This window comes from Cantharellus anzutake, assembly GCF_015039405.1.
Source record: "Cantharellus anzutake strain C23 chromosome Unknown EI90scaffold_120, whole genome shotgun sequence".
NCBI classification, from domain to species: Eukaryota; Fungi; Basidiomycota; class Agaricomycetes; order Cantharellales; family Hydnaceae; genus Cantharellus; species Cantharellus anzutake.
In genome coordinates, this window is record NW_024067070.1 from 119,042 (window position 1) to 136,635 (window position 17,594).

Below are 17,594 nucleotides of genomic sequence, written 5' to 3' on the forward strand. Positions count from 1 at the left end.
TCTTTCTTTCCTTCTCTCTCTCTTACATGGACCACCTTTCCTGCTGTTCAATGTACCACCAGCGTGCATGCCCATTTCCCCTCCTGTATCTTACTATCCCTACATTGCTGCTACCCCCGCTGCACTCGCCCCGCACCCACAGCAGGCCCTCTCGGGATCCCCTGCAGAGGCACCCGGAGAACCATGGCTGTGTGCGAGGGTGACGTGGCGCACCCCACGTGCCCAATCCTGCATGTATATAATAACAGCTGGAGTGGGAACTGAAGAAGTAGCCTTCTTCTCACATTCCCACTTCAGGCAAGTAGTGTAGCCTTCCCTTTTAATGATAACTCACATTCCCACTTCAGACTAAGTGGTCGGGGACGCTCACCCCACAACGGGATTGCCGCTACACACAGCCACTATTCGTCCCACCAAGTCCCACACACCGGGACCTCGCCACTTTCGGAGCTGTCCCTGACAAGCTCTTGGAATCAGGACAGCAGTTCATCATACTGTCACGACCCGGCGTTCCCCGGGGGCAGACGACCTCCTCCCTGACCTTCTCCCATGCCCGAACACTCCCTGCACACTCCGCTTGCCGACTGTCGCTGTCTAACCACTTCCCGCCACCTCTCCACAACACCTCTCCTCTTTGTCGTTGAACGACCTAGCGGTGCAGAGTGCCGCAACCTGTTGTTCCATGTTTCGCTGCACCTTGTTATCTCGTGGCGAAGGTCACGCTTGACCTTCACTGTCTTGAACACGTGCTCTTTGTTTGTTTTCCTGCTTCTTTTCTCTGCCCGCAATCTCCGCGAGATCTGGCGACTTATTCCCTATTCAGTTCCCTAGCGCTTATATACAGCTTGTAACTAATGCTTGTACTGTAGTTCGAAATCAACTAGAATTACCCCCTAAAGCTTACCTCTGTCCCTGTGAGACCTCCGACCTTCTGAAGTATCGGGACTGCGTCAAGAACGAGGTGCAACGCTCCTCCTAGAGTCATTGAAGCCGAAATCCTGGCTCACTCGCCTAAGTAGCCTCAGCCTCGAGATCGGTGGGGTTTATCCCTTGCTAAAGCTCGGTCATGTGTAGGACGCCTTTACCACTAGCGGGCAACGTTCGGTCGCCTATGGCTACCATCGGCAAAGATTCGCACGGTTCTGACACATACTGCTCTTCGGTCACCATGGCAGGAGAGGTGGGGGAGGCAGGGGAAATGAGGTTGAAGCCTTCTTCTGCTGTCAGGGACAGCTCCGAAAGCGGCGAAGTCCCGGCGCAACGGACTCAGTGGGACAGATGTCAGCTGTGCATAGCAGCAATCCTGTCGCAGGGTGAGCGTCCCTGACCACTGAAGTGGGAAGTTGGATTATCATTAAAGGGGAAAAGCTACGGTACTTACCTGAAGTGGGAAGTTGAGAAGAAGGCTGCTTCTTCTGTTCCCACCCCAGGCACTATTATATACATGTGGCTAGGGTCACGTGTAGGAAGCCATGTCATCTCCGCACACAGCCGCACTTCCCTGGGTGTCTCCGCAGGAGATCCCAGAGGTGGCCGCTCAGTAGGTGGGAGTGTGCACAGCATGTGCGGCAATCAGGGGAGCGGGGTTAGGTAAGTAATGGAGAAAAGGGAAATTGACTGTAGAATAGAAATAGAGAGAAAGGGGGAAAATGGGAAAGGAGGGATGGGGAGTGATAGCAGGGGAAGCGGAGTAGTGCAGTGCGGCGTGGGGTGCAGTGTGGGGTCAGGCGGGTGTGCCCTGACAAGTGGAAACAATTGGATCCGAAGGTGTCATATCCGTGCATACCCAATCCCAACCCGACTCCCGGACCTCCATCTTCACCACCTCCGGAGTCCTACCCTACTGCTGTCCATTCCGATATTCACCTTCGGTCCTGACACCACACCTCCTCTCACCCTCATGCCACCTCCACTCCTCCATCCTTCTCCTGTCCTATCTCTGTCCGCTCCGATACTCACCTTGGACCGAACACCACTCCTCTCGCCACCCTCCTCCTACTCCTCCTCCCACTCCTCCTCTTCCTCCTCACAACACCTCCACCCTTCCGCCATTCTCCTACCCTTCGCCTATCTGCTCCGATACTTACCTTCGGACCTGACACCTTTCCTCTGTCAGGGCACACCCGCCTGACCCGGCTCCACCCGGCCCAACCTGACCCGGTACCCCGCCGGTCCACCCCTCCTTACCTCCTCCCCCTTTCCCTTCTTCCCCCTCATCCTCCCTTCCTCAGTTTCTCCCTTATCTTACTTCTCCTTTATTCTCTCTTTATTCTACACGGACGACTTTCTCTGTATCAATGTACAACTGACCCATCTGCAGCGCGCCCACCATGCACCTGGCCCAGGCACCTCGGGCGACTTCCCGCTGTGCCCAGCACGCGCGCCTGCACCGGATACCCTCGGGATCTCCCACGGAGACACCCGGGTGGTTACGGCTGTGTGCGAGGGTGACGTGGCACCCGTCATGTGATCCAAGCCGCATGTATATAAACGAACCTGAAGTGGGAACCGAAGAAGTAGCCTTCTTCTCAACTTTCCACTTCAGGTAAGTAGTACAATATTTCTCCTTTAATAATAATAACAACTTTCCACTTCAGTCTAAGTGGCCAGGGACCGCTGTCCCACATCGGGCCTGTCAGTACGCACGCCTGATCCGCCCCCCGCCAGGCTCTCGGTCCCGGATGTTATACCCGGACCCCCTCGACCCCGGACGAGTCCCTGACATCCTCTCCCCTTTTCATCTTTCATCTCTCTTCCCTCTGGCCCTCTTCCGCCGACCTTCCGCCAAGTTGCAACCTTCCGCTGCTGTCCTGTACCTCATACTCGGACACCCCTCATACCTTCACTCCGAGACTCTGTCATAGCCCCTACCTTGGACTTTGACCCCACCTCGGCCTTAGTCCATTGCATTGGTGACCTCATACTATGTAAACACCATTGCCAATATTCCTCAGACTTTCAACCCCGCCTCCATAACCTCTGTAAGCTCCGCAACCTCCGAGCTCCACGGATCATCTTCAGCACTTTCGCCGCTTGTAATGTATCTTTCGCATTTCCCCCTCATCCCTATTTGGGCTGCTGCTTCTTCCCATTCTAGCCAGTTAGTCATCATCCCCACTTCCCCACATCCTCCTGCCCCTCTGGGCTTCACCCTCCTTATCTCCTTTTGGATGTACTACAGGTTCAGCCCTATGACCTTCGGTACCACTCCGCTTCTGTCATCCCTCTGTTCCTGTTTGGACCCCTTCGTTCCGATTCGGACCCCCTTTGTTTCCTTGTGCTTTCGCCCTCTCCATATATATATCGGCACTTGTACATTCTCGTTTTAGGCCTTAGTCTAAAATCGACCTGAAATGCCCCCTAGAGACTTCCTGCTCACCTCCTATGAAATTAAGGACCAAATGGACAAACAGCAATGGCACAGTGCTCCACTTGAGTCGCTGAGGCCAAGGTCCCTCCTTGCTAAGTCTCCGGTTCCCCTCCGGAATTGTCTGCCCTTGCCCAGTTCTAACAGAAGGTAAACAAAGGTTACCAAGGGGAAGGGGAAGTAAATAGAAAAGAATCCACAGGACAAATAAGGAATAGGCGAAAAGCCCAAATTACGTCTGAGGTTTGTGGAGTGAGAGAATTAAAAGCCAACTGAATGGCAAGGTCTGGAACCATTTAAGAATAAGCAGGGGATTACAGAGAAAGATGTCCAGAAAGGTCCGGAGCCCAGAAGTTGTAGTCCGGAAGATTGGGGTTGTAGAAAATATCAAATGATAAAACAATAAAGATTATCAAGATGTCAGGGCACAGCCCTTGACCCCACTCACCCTCAGACACCCTCACCCTTTCCCTAACCACCCTCTCCCCACATTTCCCCATTCCCCCTATCCTTCCCCCCACTGTTTCACACAATGATGCACGCACATGGACCCGTGGGAACGTTCTGGGTGAGTGACTTGCCCAGAAATGCACAGCCACAGCCGTGGGAACTTTCTGGGAGAGTAACTCGCCTAGGACACGTGACTGTGGGAACATTCTGGGCAAGCAGCTTGCCCAGAACTTTCCCATGGGTCACACCTGTTATGGAAAGTCGGCAACAAGTGGGAACTGTATAGTTCCTAGGGTCCTTTTGTGTCGGCCTCACAGGGGGCTGAGAAGCTTACCCTTCTTCTCAGCTCATTCCCTGTGAAGGCTGAGGCTAGTCCCCTCAGCGACTTCAAGGAGTTAGCAGCTGGGGAGAGTACCCCAGCTTCCACACCCGGCCTCACCCTCCAGCCACTCCCAGTTGGGGTCCGGATCCTGACACAAGACCGGAGGTAAGGTAGGAATGGGGAGGTACCGGAGGTGCGGAGACTGGAGGTAGGAAGGAGGGTGGATAGGCAAGTTGAGGTTTATCAACAATGAGCAGGTCCATCTCCTTTGAACAAGGGGTCTGAGGAGGTGGAGGTATGGTAGTGGAGGTCCGGAGGTGATGTGGACGTAGATGGGAGGCAGAGTGGGAGAGAGTCGAAGGAGGAGGTAGTCCTAGGGCTGTTGGCATCGACTGGAGGCAGCAGAGAGAGATTGGAAGTGCTGGGGAGGTCATAGGAGTTGTATAGGAATAGAGCAGAGGGAGGTGGAAGATCCGGGATATGACAGTATCCCCTTCTTAGGCCTGAACCCTTGAAGGCCTTTTCGGTCAGGTGGATGAGTTTGTGGCTGGAGCCGAAAACGTTTTTCCATTTCCCACGTTCCATCAAGCCATTGTTCATCAATGATAAGGCAACTCAAATGCCAGCCAACTCCAAACTCGATCTCACATCTTGGCCAGATGAAAAACTGGCCGAAAACGCTGGAGATGGGGAGGCGCTCTGGGACGCCAAGTCCCAGGAATGCAGACGTCATCTGTGTCTGATGGTGGAAGAGGAGGCTTGTCAGCACAAGGCAGAGGAGTCTGCCAAGAGGGAGGCTGAGGAGTGGCGGAAGAGAGAGAGAGAGGTTAGGGTGAAGGAAAACGCCCAGAAGGTGAGTAGAGAGGGTCTGCAACGATCTCAGGATGGGATGGGGAGGACTGATTTCTTTTTCTTTCATTAATATTTTGTGTGTAGCGTCATTCCGTTACCATCTTATTACCAGCTTCGCCTGAATGGAGGCCCTCATGCATGAGGTGCCAGAGTTATGGACTGATGTGCACCTTTCCCAGGGGGAAGTTGACATTGTGCAGGACCTGCAAAAAGGCGCGGGCTCATTGCAAACAACCTGCGACTACAACTGGAACATCAGAGTCGAGTTGACTGTCAAAGAAGCAGAGGGTAGAGGAGTCAGAGAGCTGAGGGTCATCCCAGGCAGGCAAGGAGTGCATGACAACCCAAGATTCCATCGCAGAATCCCTTCTTGGGATCCAGGAGGAGCTTCGATCCCTGTCTGCTCTTGCCATGGCTGTATTGTCGTTGATTACCCTGGTGGAGAATCTACAGACTCCTGCATCCAATGGGGGGTTCGAGGAGGCGGTCAGTGGTGATGGGGAGGTGAAGGTGGAGAAGGCAAGTGGTGATGTGGCGAATGGGAAGTTGCAGGCTCATCCTGTTGTCGAGGTGGAGGAGAAACTCGAGGACGAGTTGGAAGAGGTGTTGGAGTTGGGCGATCCTGAAGGCATACCCGATCTGTCGATCAGTACTGCCGAGGCCTCATCTCCTTCATAATTGTTGTATTATCGTTTCCAAATGCATTCCCCCCCCTCCTGCTCATGCTTTACTGTGTGAACGTAAGGGACTGTCAGGGACTCGTCCAGGGTTGAGAGCCTGGCAGGGGGTGGATCGGGCATGCGTACTGACAAGCCTGATGTGGGACAGCGGTCCCTGGCCACTTAGACTGAAGTGGAAAGTTGAGAAGAAGGCTAGTTCTTCGGTTCCCACTTCAGGTTCGTTTATATACATGCAGCTTAGATCACATGACAGGTGCCACGTCACCCTCGCACACAGCCGTAACCACCTGGGTGTCTCCATGGGAGATCCCGAGGGCATCCGGTGCAGGCACGCGTACTGGGCACAGCAGGAAGTCGCCCAAGGTGCCTGGGCCGGGTACATGGTGGGCGCGCACTGCAGATGGGTCAATGGTACATTGATACAAAGAAGGTCATCCATGTAGAATAAAGAGAGAATAAAGAAGAAGTAAGATAGGAAGGAAGTGAGAAGAGGGAGGGAGGAAGGGAAAAGGGGAGGAGGTAAGGAAGGGTGGACAGCGGGGTACCAGGTCAGGTTGGGCCAGGTGGAGCCGGGTCAGGCAGGTTTGCCCTGACATCACCCCTCCTTAAGCCGCTTCGCCTCGAAGCGGCTAGGTGGTTCTCCCTTTCTCTCCCTGGGGCTTGGGGGTGCATCCTGTGAAATTCCTCAATCCAGTCAGGGGCATGGGCTAGGTGGTCCTGCTGGAGCCATTGGTTTTCAGAGTTCAGCCAGCCAGTGAACTTTACCAGATACCAGAGTTTCCGGCATAGCCACTTAGAGTTCAATATCTTCTCAACCTCATACTCTTCTTCTCCTTCTACTAGTTCCGGGCCTGGGCATGGGTCAGCGGGTCTTTCTGCGATACCGTCCAGGAGGTGTGACCTGATGTTCATCACGGACACGACTGGGTGGATTCCCTTCTGTCAGGCGGTGAGCTGGAGCTTAATGGCGGCTGGGGAGATGACTTGAGTGATCCTAAAGGGGCCAAGCCACTTGTGGTCCAGTTTTTTAGTCAGACGGTTGGTCATGTAGTTTTGGGCATTGAGCCAGACTTGGTCACCCTCTCGATACTTAGGGGCCGGGTCACGGTTCCGGTCATAATATCGTGCCATCTCGTCCGCTGTTGTGGGGACAACTCCGTGTACCGCAAAAAGTCGGATTCTGCGGAATTTGGCCACCAACATATACCACATACCCTCTGACGCTCCCGATGTTCATTCTATCACTATCCAACACTCCATAAACTCATTCCTTATTTTTCCCTATTTTCCCCATCATTCCCGACAACCCCAAGCAAAATTCCCACGCCCAACCACGCAGCCAATTTCACCCCCTCTCCAGATCTCCATACCTACACATACAACCCAGCCGTTTTTCCACCCGATAGTGATGCCCTACCTTCCTTCTTCACCCCCGGAGCATTTCCCAGAATGGCAATCCCATGCCCAGATGGTTCAGCACGGAGTAGAGTCTCACGTGGTCTTGACAGCACCTGTCAATGGCCACATCTCAAGAAGTACTGCACCAAATAGGACGAATAGGGGCTCGTTGGAAAGCTGGAGACGAGGAGGTTGCTGGCGGGAGGATAGGCGGGCGCTGTGGCGAAGTGTTGCGGAGTTAACCTTCACAATTTCCATTTCGGACCCGTTATCACATATTCCCCATTCATTCATTTTTCTTTTATTGTTTCTTTGTTCCCAATTGGATATTCATCATTTACGGTTGCCTAACGGCCCATTTACATTCCCCCATGCCATTCATTCCATTTCAAACATATATAAACTAGATAACAGCTTGTACATAACAAGTTAGTATTGAATAGACCCGTGAAAGAGAAAGCAGAAGTTGCATCCAAGTGGCAAAGACGCCATCCACGACTCTAACGCCTCCCCTGAGTTACTTGCTTACATCTGAGACCCCTTTCCTCATAACCCTCGGCCTTGACGTCCAAGAGAGACGTAGGTGAGTGTTGAGTTGAGGCTCTAACAGACCCGCTAGCACCCCAGGACCCAAAAACCCGAACCTCCATCACACACGCATTCACTACCACCCTCCCCCCTTTCTCTGTCTTGAGTCTAGGCGATAGACCCATTACACCGCTGTGTGCTCTAGGGCTGCCTTTGCCTTCTCCTGCATTGTCATCATCCTTGATGAGAATGCATCAGCGGCTTCCACCTCAGATGTGTGCGTGGGTTCTGTCCCTATCCTAGGATGTTGGCCGGTGTCGAGTTCAAAGGGGGTTCAGTGGGTGGAGGAATGGATGCAGTTGTTGTAGGAAAATTCTGCTAGCGGGAGCCAGTCCGCCCAGTTGTCTTGGCAGTGGTTGATGAACACCCGAAGGTAGGCCTCGATCTCTTGGTTGACCTGTTCCATCTGTCCATCCATCTGGGGGTGGTAGGGTGTCAAAGGGGTCAGCTTGACACCTAGGAGGTCTGCGAGCTCCTTCGAGAAGCGGGAGACGAAGGCACTCCCCCTATCGCTGAGGATTTCCTCAGGGAGGCCGTGGTGTCTCCAGACATGCTCTAAGAAGAGTCGTGCGGTACCCTCTGAATCCACAGTCGTCACAGTGGGGACCGCTGTAGGAGAAATAACGGTCACACTATGGAAACCCATTATGGAAATATGCCAGATAAATCACAAAACCTCATACGACAAGTAGATATGAGAAAATAGAAGGACCTGAATTTTAACGAATTTTTACGAATTTTTACGAATTATTATGACTATACGCGATAAATCGAAAGAAAGAAAAATAGCAAAAATACTTCAAGCTCACCATCAACGAGACGGAATTCTCAGGGGAATTTATAGCAAATATTAAACCAAGAATTAGGACAATCGACCAAGATTTGACTATAAAAACAATCAGAGAACCTCCACGGAAACTACTTTCCCACGTCCGCACACGTAGCCAAGGATGGAAGTACCATGGAACAAGGATTCCTCAGGAACTAATGCAAAATTCAAAGTCGTGTTTATAATAGGAAATGTAGATGTCCCCCAAACGGACCCAATGAAAGTAATTACAGGGGAAACTACCCATAAACGACGGAGATATGACTAAAACTCCTGCAAAATGAGGACAACATCTAAAAGGCAAGCACGAAGATTAACCAGTAACGACCGAGACAAGCTTGATGGCCCATTAGAAAGGAAGGGATCTAATCTTAATCCTCCCAAATTTTCATAATAAAAGGATCATGCATTAATGTGATATCCAATAACGGGAATAGCGACATCAAAAGTCCGAGCTCAGGGAAAAGACGATGTTTGCATAGGATCCATAATTAAAACATACAACGAAATTTACACGAGAATTATGAAAAATGGGGAACTATAGTTATGCAAATTTTCAGCCCAAACGGTCCAGCCATTGTGAAGTTATACCCATGACGGGAATATAGAAATCCGCATCATGTGTAATGACACATGAGGGTGGCAATGCGCAGGGAACTGGCTGTCGGAACCGAGATCCACACTTCGGCAGATCGCGAGGAACAATTTCCGTCCAAATAAGGAAGAGCCCGGTCAAAACAAAGCACGGAAAGTGCAAAACAACCTTAGATCATGAGGGAAAAATCTGAAATAAATCACAGAAGCCCATATGAAAGAAATAAACACCCAGGCATATCATAAATCCCGAACAATTAAATGGAAACGGCGCCCGCATACGAACGACTATGGGAACGACGCACGTGATTACCGAATGTGCGTGCGAACCTTTGCTAACTCAACGAATACCAGGAAATAGGACACAACCTTAGTACCATTGGAAAGGTGGGAATAAATAAAAATTTATGATACCAAGAACGTGAGAAAACATCCAGAAATGAATGAGATACAAGGACATGAAGTTAGAAACCTGAAAACACGTGGGAAGACAGCTTCAAGAGGTCCAGAGTCCTAAATAAAATACATCAAAATATGATATCTTCAAGGATGACCTGTCATATCCATCCCTGGCCATTGACTTCCGGTCCCTCCGATCCCTCCGTTCCAACTCCGCTCCTCCCTCACTAACCTCGGAGCCCCCATTATTCCGCAATCCTCTCGGCACCCCTCGATGGTCACCACCCCCTCATTTCAATTTATTACCTACGCCTCCCTAAGTACGGAGCCCCGAAGACTTCCAGACAGCTCCGACGTCCGCTAGCGCACCCCCGCCTCCACTGGGCAATACACTCGCCTGCCCTGCAGAGCCCACCTTCGGGCCTATCCCTCCTTTCCGTTTCTGGGTTATCGCCTGCCTTTCCGCTAACCCTGCGAACTGACTCATCGGTAATATTCAGTCGGCTAATGTTAAACCCCGTTAGCTCCGCTCCGTTCGGCTCCGCCAATTGCGGACCTGTCTCCGCTGTAACCATATATATATCCCACTTGTACATAGGTTACACCCCAGTAGTAAAATCAACTAGAGTTACCCCCCTAGGTTCTAATTGCCAGTCAGTAAGTTAGGGCACGGATGTGTCACTAGGCACAGCACTCTTGGCAGAAGTCGCTGAGGCCGAAGCCCTCCACTACGGAGACATTCCTTCGTCTCGAATCTGGTCTCTGACACGACCTACTATAACAACGAATAATACATATGGAGGATTAGGATGTGATAATACAAAGGGGAATCAGGGAATATGAACGAAATTCACGAAAACCACTAAACTACGATGGACCATGGCGGGAATTTTAGGGAACGATATTCTAATGAGGTGGAGAGCTATAACACATTCATTTGAGTAATTCTTGACTACTAGCAACTTTTTCTTTCAGTTTAAACCTGAATAATTCACTCATTTACCATTTCAGTCTCATTTTAACTAAATGTCACTAAATAAAAATGGAATAAATCAGCTGAAGGTCTCAGCACAGCCGTACGCATAGTAATGCGAAGTTTGAATTCAGAATCATCGAGTCATAGCAAATTTAATGGTATATATAGGGAATTTGAAATAGGTAACTGCAACAAATGCAGCGCAGCCAAGTTCTAATTAACCATTAAAATAGCTTAGGCAAGGGAGGACAATAAGGATTCTAGGCGCAGTCTGACCGCAGTAGAACTGCAGCTCAGCGCAGCAAAAGCGCAGTAGAACTATAGCGTGAAAATTTCATTTTTTATTCAGTTTGAGAAAAATACACTGTAAATAAATCCTGTAAATAGAAGGTAGAGCGTGAAAAAGGAAGGCGACCCAAGGGGTATAAAAGGGAGACCCTTTCTGCGACTTTTCGCCCCCCTTAGAGAAGTAAGAAAATAGAGTATTATTTTTCTCAAGCATTTCTGGTTGTCACTCCAGTGCGAAAAAGTGATATACAGTTAAGATTGCCACTGTAGTAAAAGGCAGCAATTAAGGAGAGAAATATTAAGTAAATATTTCAACAGGAGAGCTGGTTAACACTCCAGATTTCAAAGTGTAAACACAAAACAGTTATCTTGCTACTGTTAAAACAAGCAATAAAATAAGACAAAAATAAAACAAACCCAAGGGACACTCCAGACACAATCCAAATCCATTAACTGAATAGAATCTTTGAAACTTCACCAAGTAGAAGATTAAATTCAAGTTAAATTCCAAATTAAAACAACGCTACACAGAATTACACTAGACAAATTAAGAAATTTCAATAAAGAAACAGCTCCACAGGGCTCGGTTTATCTGTAAGTCAATTCCCAGGAACTTTAAAACTAACCCATAAAAATAGAATTAGCCAAAACACTCGGATTGGTACTATATTTACAATAAATAACACTAGTACACTTCCCCATCCTAACTAAAGAACCAGGGAACAGCTTGGTGGTGGTCTCGTTTGAACCTCCCAACTGACCTTCCTTTGTTCTCTCCTTCACCGCATGGATGCGTTTGGACAGCCGGTCCACTACAACCAGGATGGCATTGTATCCCCTAGACTCTGGGAGCTCCCCTATCATATCCACTGAGATGACCTGCCAACGATGGGTGGGGACCTTATTTGGGGTAAGCTTCCCAACCTTTCATGAGGGGAAGGACTTGACGTGATTGCAGGTGTCGCATCCGCGTATGTATCACCCGACATACTCAGCCATCTGGGGCCACCAGTAGTCACGGGAGACGAGTTCCAGGGTTTTCCATCGCCCTGGGTGCCCCATCGCCCGTGAGTTGTGGTGTAGCCATACCAGATCATGGTGGAGTTGGGGGTCTTTCAGGACATACACCCTTCCCCAGTACAGGATCAGGTCACCATGCTTCTCCCATTCATCCGACCTTAACATCCCTTCTCCCAGCTCTCGCATGGCCTTCACTACCCTCTCGTCATGGTCCTTTGCTTCACGTATCCTTCCTAGAATACCTGCCTCTTCACCTTCCACCAAAACTGCCTCTGTCGTGTGGGCTTTGAACCAGGCGGGTTGGAGAAGGGTTAGCCCCTCGTTGCCATCTCTCCCCTTCGGGTGGTCAGCACAATGGGAGAGTGCGTCCGGCTTCCCCATGAGCTTCCCAGGACAGTGGACGAGGGTGAAGTGGAAGCGGGAGAGGAAGAGGGTCCACCTAGCTTGGTGTCAATTCAGCCTCTGGGCTGTTGTTGTGGGGACAACTCCGTGTACCGTAAAAAGTCGGATTCTGTGGAATTTGGCCACCAACATATACCACATACCCTCTGACGCTCCCGATGTTCATTCTAACACTATCCAACACTCCACAAACTCATTCCTTATTTCTCCCTATTTTCCCCATCATTCCCGACAACCCCAAGCAAAATTCCCACGCCCAACCACGCCGCCAATTTCACCCCCTCTCCAGATCTCCATACCTACACATACAACCCAGCCGTTTTTCCACCCGATAGTGATGCTCTACCTTCCTTCTTCACCCCCGGAGCATTTCCCAGAATGGCAATCCCATGCCTGGATGGTTCAGCACGGAGTAGAGTCTCATGTGGTCTTGACAGCACCTGTCAATGGCCACATCTCAACAACTACTGCACCAAATGGGACGAATAGGGGCTCGTTGGAAAGCTGGAGACGAGGAGATTGCTGACGGGAGGATAGGCGGGCGCTGCGGCGAAGTGTTGCGGAGTTAACCTTCACAATTTCCATTTCGGACCCGTTATCACATATTCCCCATTCATTCATTTTTCTTTTATTGTTTCTTTGTTCCCAATTGGATATTCATCATTTACGGTTGCCTAACGGCCCGTTTACATTCCCCCATGCCATTCATTCCATTTCAAACATATATAAACTAGATAACAGCTTGTACATAACAAGTTAGCATTGAATAGACCCGTGAAGGGACAAGCAGAAGTTGCATCAAGTGGCAAAGATGCCATCCACGACCCTAACGCCCCCTCTGAGCTAGTTGCTCACGTCTAAGACCCCTCACATCATAATACTCAGCCTTGACGTCCAAGAGAGACGTAGGTGAGTGTTTGTTTGAGGTTTTTGCAGACTCAGTAGCACCCACGGACCAAAACCCGGCCCAACGAACCACACCCGCACACACTACCACCCTCCCCCTTCTCTCTGTCTCGAGTCTAGGCGATAGACCCGTTACACCGTCCGGAAATAGCTCAGGTTGCGGTGATCGGTGTAGATCTCAACCTTCTCTCCGGCACCCTCTAGGAAGTGCTGCCACTCTTCAAGGGCTTGGACGATCGCCAGCATTTCCTTGTCGTACACTTCGTAGTTGCATTCTACATCCGTGAAACTTTTGGACATGAACGCTACTGGGTGGAACTCCCCATCCAATTGGAGCTGGGAGAGGACTGCACCGGTTGCGAAGTTCGAAGTGTCGCATTCGAGCCTGAAGTGGCCAGAGTCTGAAGGGAAAGAGAGGATGGGTGCAGTGGTGACGGCTTCTTTAAGGGCTAGGAAGGCACCGTCCTCATCCAGGCCCCAATTCCAGGCTTGAGTCTTCTGGGTCAGCTTATGGAGGGGGCATGCTTTCTCTGAGAAGTCCTTGATGAACTGTCAGGGTCGTGCGTGCTCGCAGTGAAGGATGCCCCAGAAACCTAATTGATATCAAAGCTGGGGGACATGCCCATCCCAGCACATGGTCATATATACACGATAGAGGCAGCAACTAGTCAACTAGCTAATAACCGGTAGTATCAGATCAAGGATGATAGAAGATCATGCGGCGTCATAGCTGACAGCCACAGATCGGAGATGAAGAGGAAGAAAAGAAGTAGAAGCTGATGGAGATACGGGTCATGTGGCAACACGCTACTTACGCTAGCGACCCGAAGGCGTGCCCTGACATGAACCGGCGATAGAAATTCATGAACCCTAGGAAGGACTGCACCTCCTTCACTTTGGTCGGGACCAGCCAGTCAAGAACTCCACGGACCTTCACAGGATCCATCACCACGTTGCCCTCAGAGATGACAAGGCCCAAGTACTCGATCTGTGTTCGCTCGAGTTTACATTTCTCAGGCTTCAGGAAGAGCTTCCTCCTTCGCAGCGTCTCCAGGACCTCTCATACTACCCTCCGGTGTTCCTCCAGGGTCACGGTGAAGATGAGGATGTCATCCATGTAGCAAATGACAACTTCCCAGTCGATGAAATCCCAAAGGATGTCATTCATCATGGTCTGGAAGGTTGTGGGGGAGTTGCACAGGCCGAAAAACATCACCATGGGTTCGAATAACCCCCAGTTGGTTGCAAATGCTGCCTTCCACTCGTCCCCATCTTTGATCCGGACGTTGTTGAACCCCCAACGTAGGTCCAGGGCCGAAAAGTACTTGGCATTGCGAAGGCGGGCGAGAACATCTGAGATGAGGGGGAGCGGATATGAGTTCTTGACTGTGATCTCATTCAATTTCTGATAGTCTTGGACTAAGCACAGCGACCCGTCCTTCTTCTTGACAAAGAAGACTGGCACCCCCATCGGGGATTTGGATGGGCGTATACACCCGTTCTGCAGGTTCTCCTGTAAGAACTCATCCAGTTCTTTCTGCTCGGGTCGCGAGAGAGGGAAGGTCTTTCCTCTGGGTAGCTTCGCGTCTGGCACCAGGTCTATGGTGTGGTCCCAGGGCTTTCGGGGGGGTAGCTGATCAAAGGCTTCCTTGGAGAACACGTCCCGGAAGTCCTGGTAGTGCTCTGGTACCAACGTCTCGAACGGCATGGGCTCTGCCCCCAGGTTGTGGGCCTCCTGGGCCATCCGCTGAGATGGCATCGTGGTCGCTCTCAGGTCGTGTCCCCACCCCGGGGGGATGATTGCAGCATAGATCCTGTCCCGGGGCTCTACCGTGAGGTCTCGGTCATCTCCCACTCATGGCCCCCTGCAGGAGGATGGGCAGTGGGACATGACGACTTTCTGTTGTGCCCAATCCACCTCTGGGTTGTGATGCAGCAACCATGAGTGCCCTATGATGAGGGATCGGCGTCCCAGGTTGGCAACTGCGAAGCGGGCCCGTTCTGTATGTCGTCCAAATGTCAAGTTCTTCGGTTATGGCTCCGTTCTCGTTCGGGGTGCCATCAACATTACAGACGGGTATGGGCTGTGGGAGCGGGGTGGTCTCAAGCCTGTGCTTCCGGACGAACTCAGGGCTCACGAAGTTCCCGGTGGCCCCTGAATCCAGGAGGGCTGACACTGATATGGGGGCGAGAGAGGTCAGGGCGGTCAACGTCACCGTGAGGTTGAGTGATCTGGGGGATTGTTTGGAAAGGACGTAAATGGCGGGTGGAGACACTGCTACTTCGGGTGTTAGCTCTGGGCATCTCTCACTTCTGTGGGTAGAGGATGTGCTTTTCCTCTTTTTCTTTGCAATAACTCGATGGAATTTCTGCAGTGGCATTGACTTGCGCATGTTGCGGTATTTACATGGGTTATCTTCTACAGGCGGCTGGGGCGCATCCCTCACTGGTCGCCTTCCTGAAAATCCTCTTCCTGGGGGTCTGGCCCTGTCTCTCCCTCTTCTGCCTCTGGTCCTTCACCCAGCTGCCTCTTCAGCCCTTCCATCAAAGCTCGTAGGTCCTCTGGATGCAGGCATCAGACTCGGTGGACCTTAGGGTGTGGGCACTCTCGTGCGACATGGCCCAGGGCGTTGCAATTGTAACACAACCCCTTCTGTCTTTGGTCAGTCCTCGATCGGTCAGGGTCCATTGGTTGTGGACCTGTTCCCGATGTGGGACAGGTCGTGGGGGTTGGGGGTGCGGGTGTGGGCACAGGTCGCAAGGTGGTGGGTGTGGGCCACGCGTAGGGGGGGGTGGTGGCTGGAGGGGGCCTGGTTGGTAGGAGTGGGGGTCTAGGTGGGGGTGCTCGCAGCTGAGTGGCTTGGAAACATTGCCATTGGTTGTCGAGGAGGGTGGCCTCGCGTTTCCATTCAGCCCAGGTGGTGGGCATAGGGCAGAGATGGTAAATGCTCTCGTGGAGCCGGGCGTTGATTGCTTGCTTGAAGCAGTCGACCAGCCCTACGTCACCCAGTCTTGAGGCAGGCCCTAATATCTCGAACTCCTGGATGACCTTGTCCACGGAGTCGCTTCCCTGTTGGATAGCTGCCAGCTTCTGCCAGGTGGTGGCTTCCCAATTTGGGTCCTGGAACATGTCATCGAGTTCCATGTTGAACTCGTCCATGGTGAGTGCTTGTCAGGGCACACCCGCCTGACCCGGCTCCACCCGGCCCAACCTGACCCGGTACCCCACTGTCCACCCTTCCTTACCTCCTCCCCTTTTCCCTTCCTCCCTCCTCATTCCTCCCTCTTCTCACTCCCTTCCTATCTTACTTCTTCTTTATTCTCTCTTTATTCTACATGGACAACCTTCTTTGTATCAATGTACCATTGACCCATCTGCAGCGCGCCCACCATGTACCCAGCCTGGGCACCTTGGGCGACTTCCTGCTGTGCCCAGTATGTGCGCCTGCACCGGATGCCCTCGGGATCTCCCACAGAGACACTGGACGACATACAGAACGGGCCCGCTTCGCAGTTGCCAACCTGGGATGCCAATCCCTCATCATAGGGCACTCGTGGTTGCTGCATCACAGCCCAGAGGTGGATTGGGCACAACAGAAAGTCGTCATGTCCCACTGCCCATCCTCCTGCAGGGGGCCATGAGTGGGAGATGACCGAGACCTCACGGTAGAGCCCCAGGACAGGATCTATGCTGCAATCATCCCCCCGGGGTGGGGACACGACCTGAGAGCGACCACGATGCCATCTCAGCGGATGGCCCAGGAGGCCCACAACCCAGGGGCAGAGCCCATGCCGTTCGAGACGTTGGTACCAGAGCACTACCAGGACTTCCGGGACGTGTTCTCCAAGGAAGCCTTTGATCAGCTACCCCCCCGAAAGCCCTGGGACCACACCATAGACCTGGTGCCAGACGCGAAGCTACCCAGAGGAAAGACCTTTCCTCTCTTGCGACCCGAGCAGAAAGAACTGGATGAGTTCTTACGGGAGAACCTGCAGAACGGGTGTATACGCCCATCCAAATCCCTGATGGGGGTGCCAGTCTTCTTTGTCAAGAAGAAGGACGGGTCGCTGTGCTTAGTCCAAGACTATCAGAAATTGAACGAGATCACAGTCAAGAACTCATATCCGCTCCCCCTCATCTCAGATGTTCTCGCCCGCCTTCGCAATGCCAAGTACTTTTCGGCCCTGGACCTACGTTGGGGGTTCAACAACGTCCGGATCAAAGATGGGGACGAGTGGAAGGCAGCGTTTGCAACCAACTGGGGGTTATTCAAACCCATGGTGATGTTTTTCGGCCTGTGCAACTCCCCCACGACCTTCCAGACCATGATGAATGACATCCTTTGGGATTTCATCGACTGGGAAGTTGTCATTTGCTACATGGATGACATCCTCATCTTCACCACGACCCTGGAGGAACACCGGAGGGCAGTATGAGAGGTCCTGGAGATGCTGCGAAGGAGGAAGCTCTTCCTGAAGCCTGAGAAATGTAAACTCGAGCGAACACAGATCGAGTACTTGGG

General features: G+C 51.7%; 1 protein-coding gene across 1 annotated transcript; it reads left to right on the forward strand.

Annotated features, from left to right (window-relative positions):
- Positions 1-4,758: 4,758 nt before the first annotated feature.
- EI90DRAFT_3134529 (uncharacterized protein) lies at positions 4,759-5,669 on the forward strand (the record flags this gene model as incomplete). Its single annotated transcript, XM_039064672.1, has 3 exons — positions 4,759-4,992; positions 5,171-5,279; positions 5,317-5,669. 3 exons carry the CDS (start codon positions 4,759-4,761, stop codon positions 5,667-5,669), a joined length of 696 nt encoding a protein of 231 aa, XP_038909098.1.
- Positions 5,670-17,594: the final 11,925 nt, after the last annotated feature.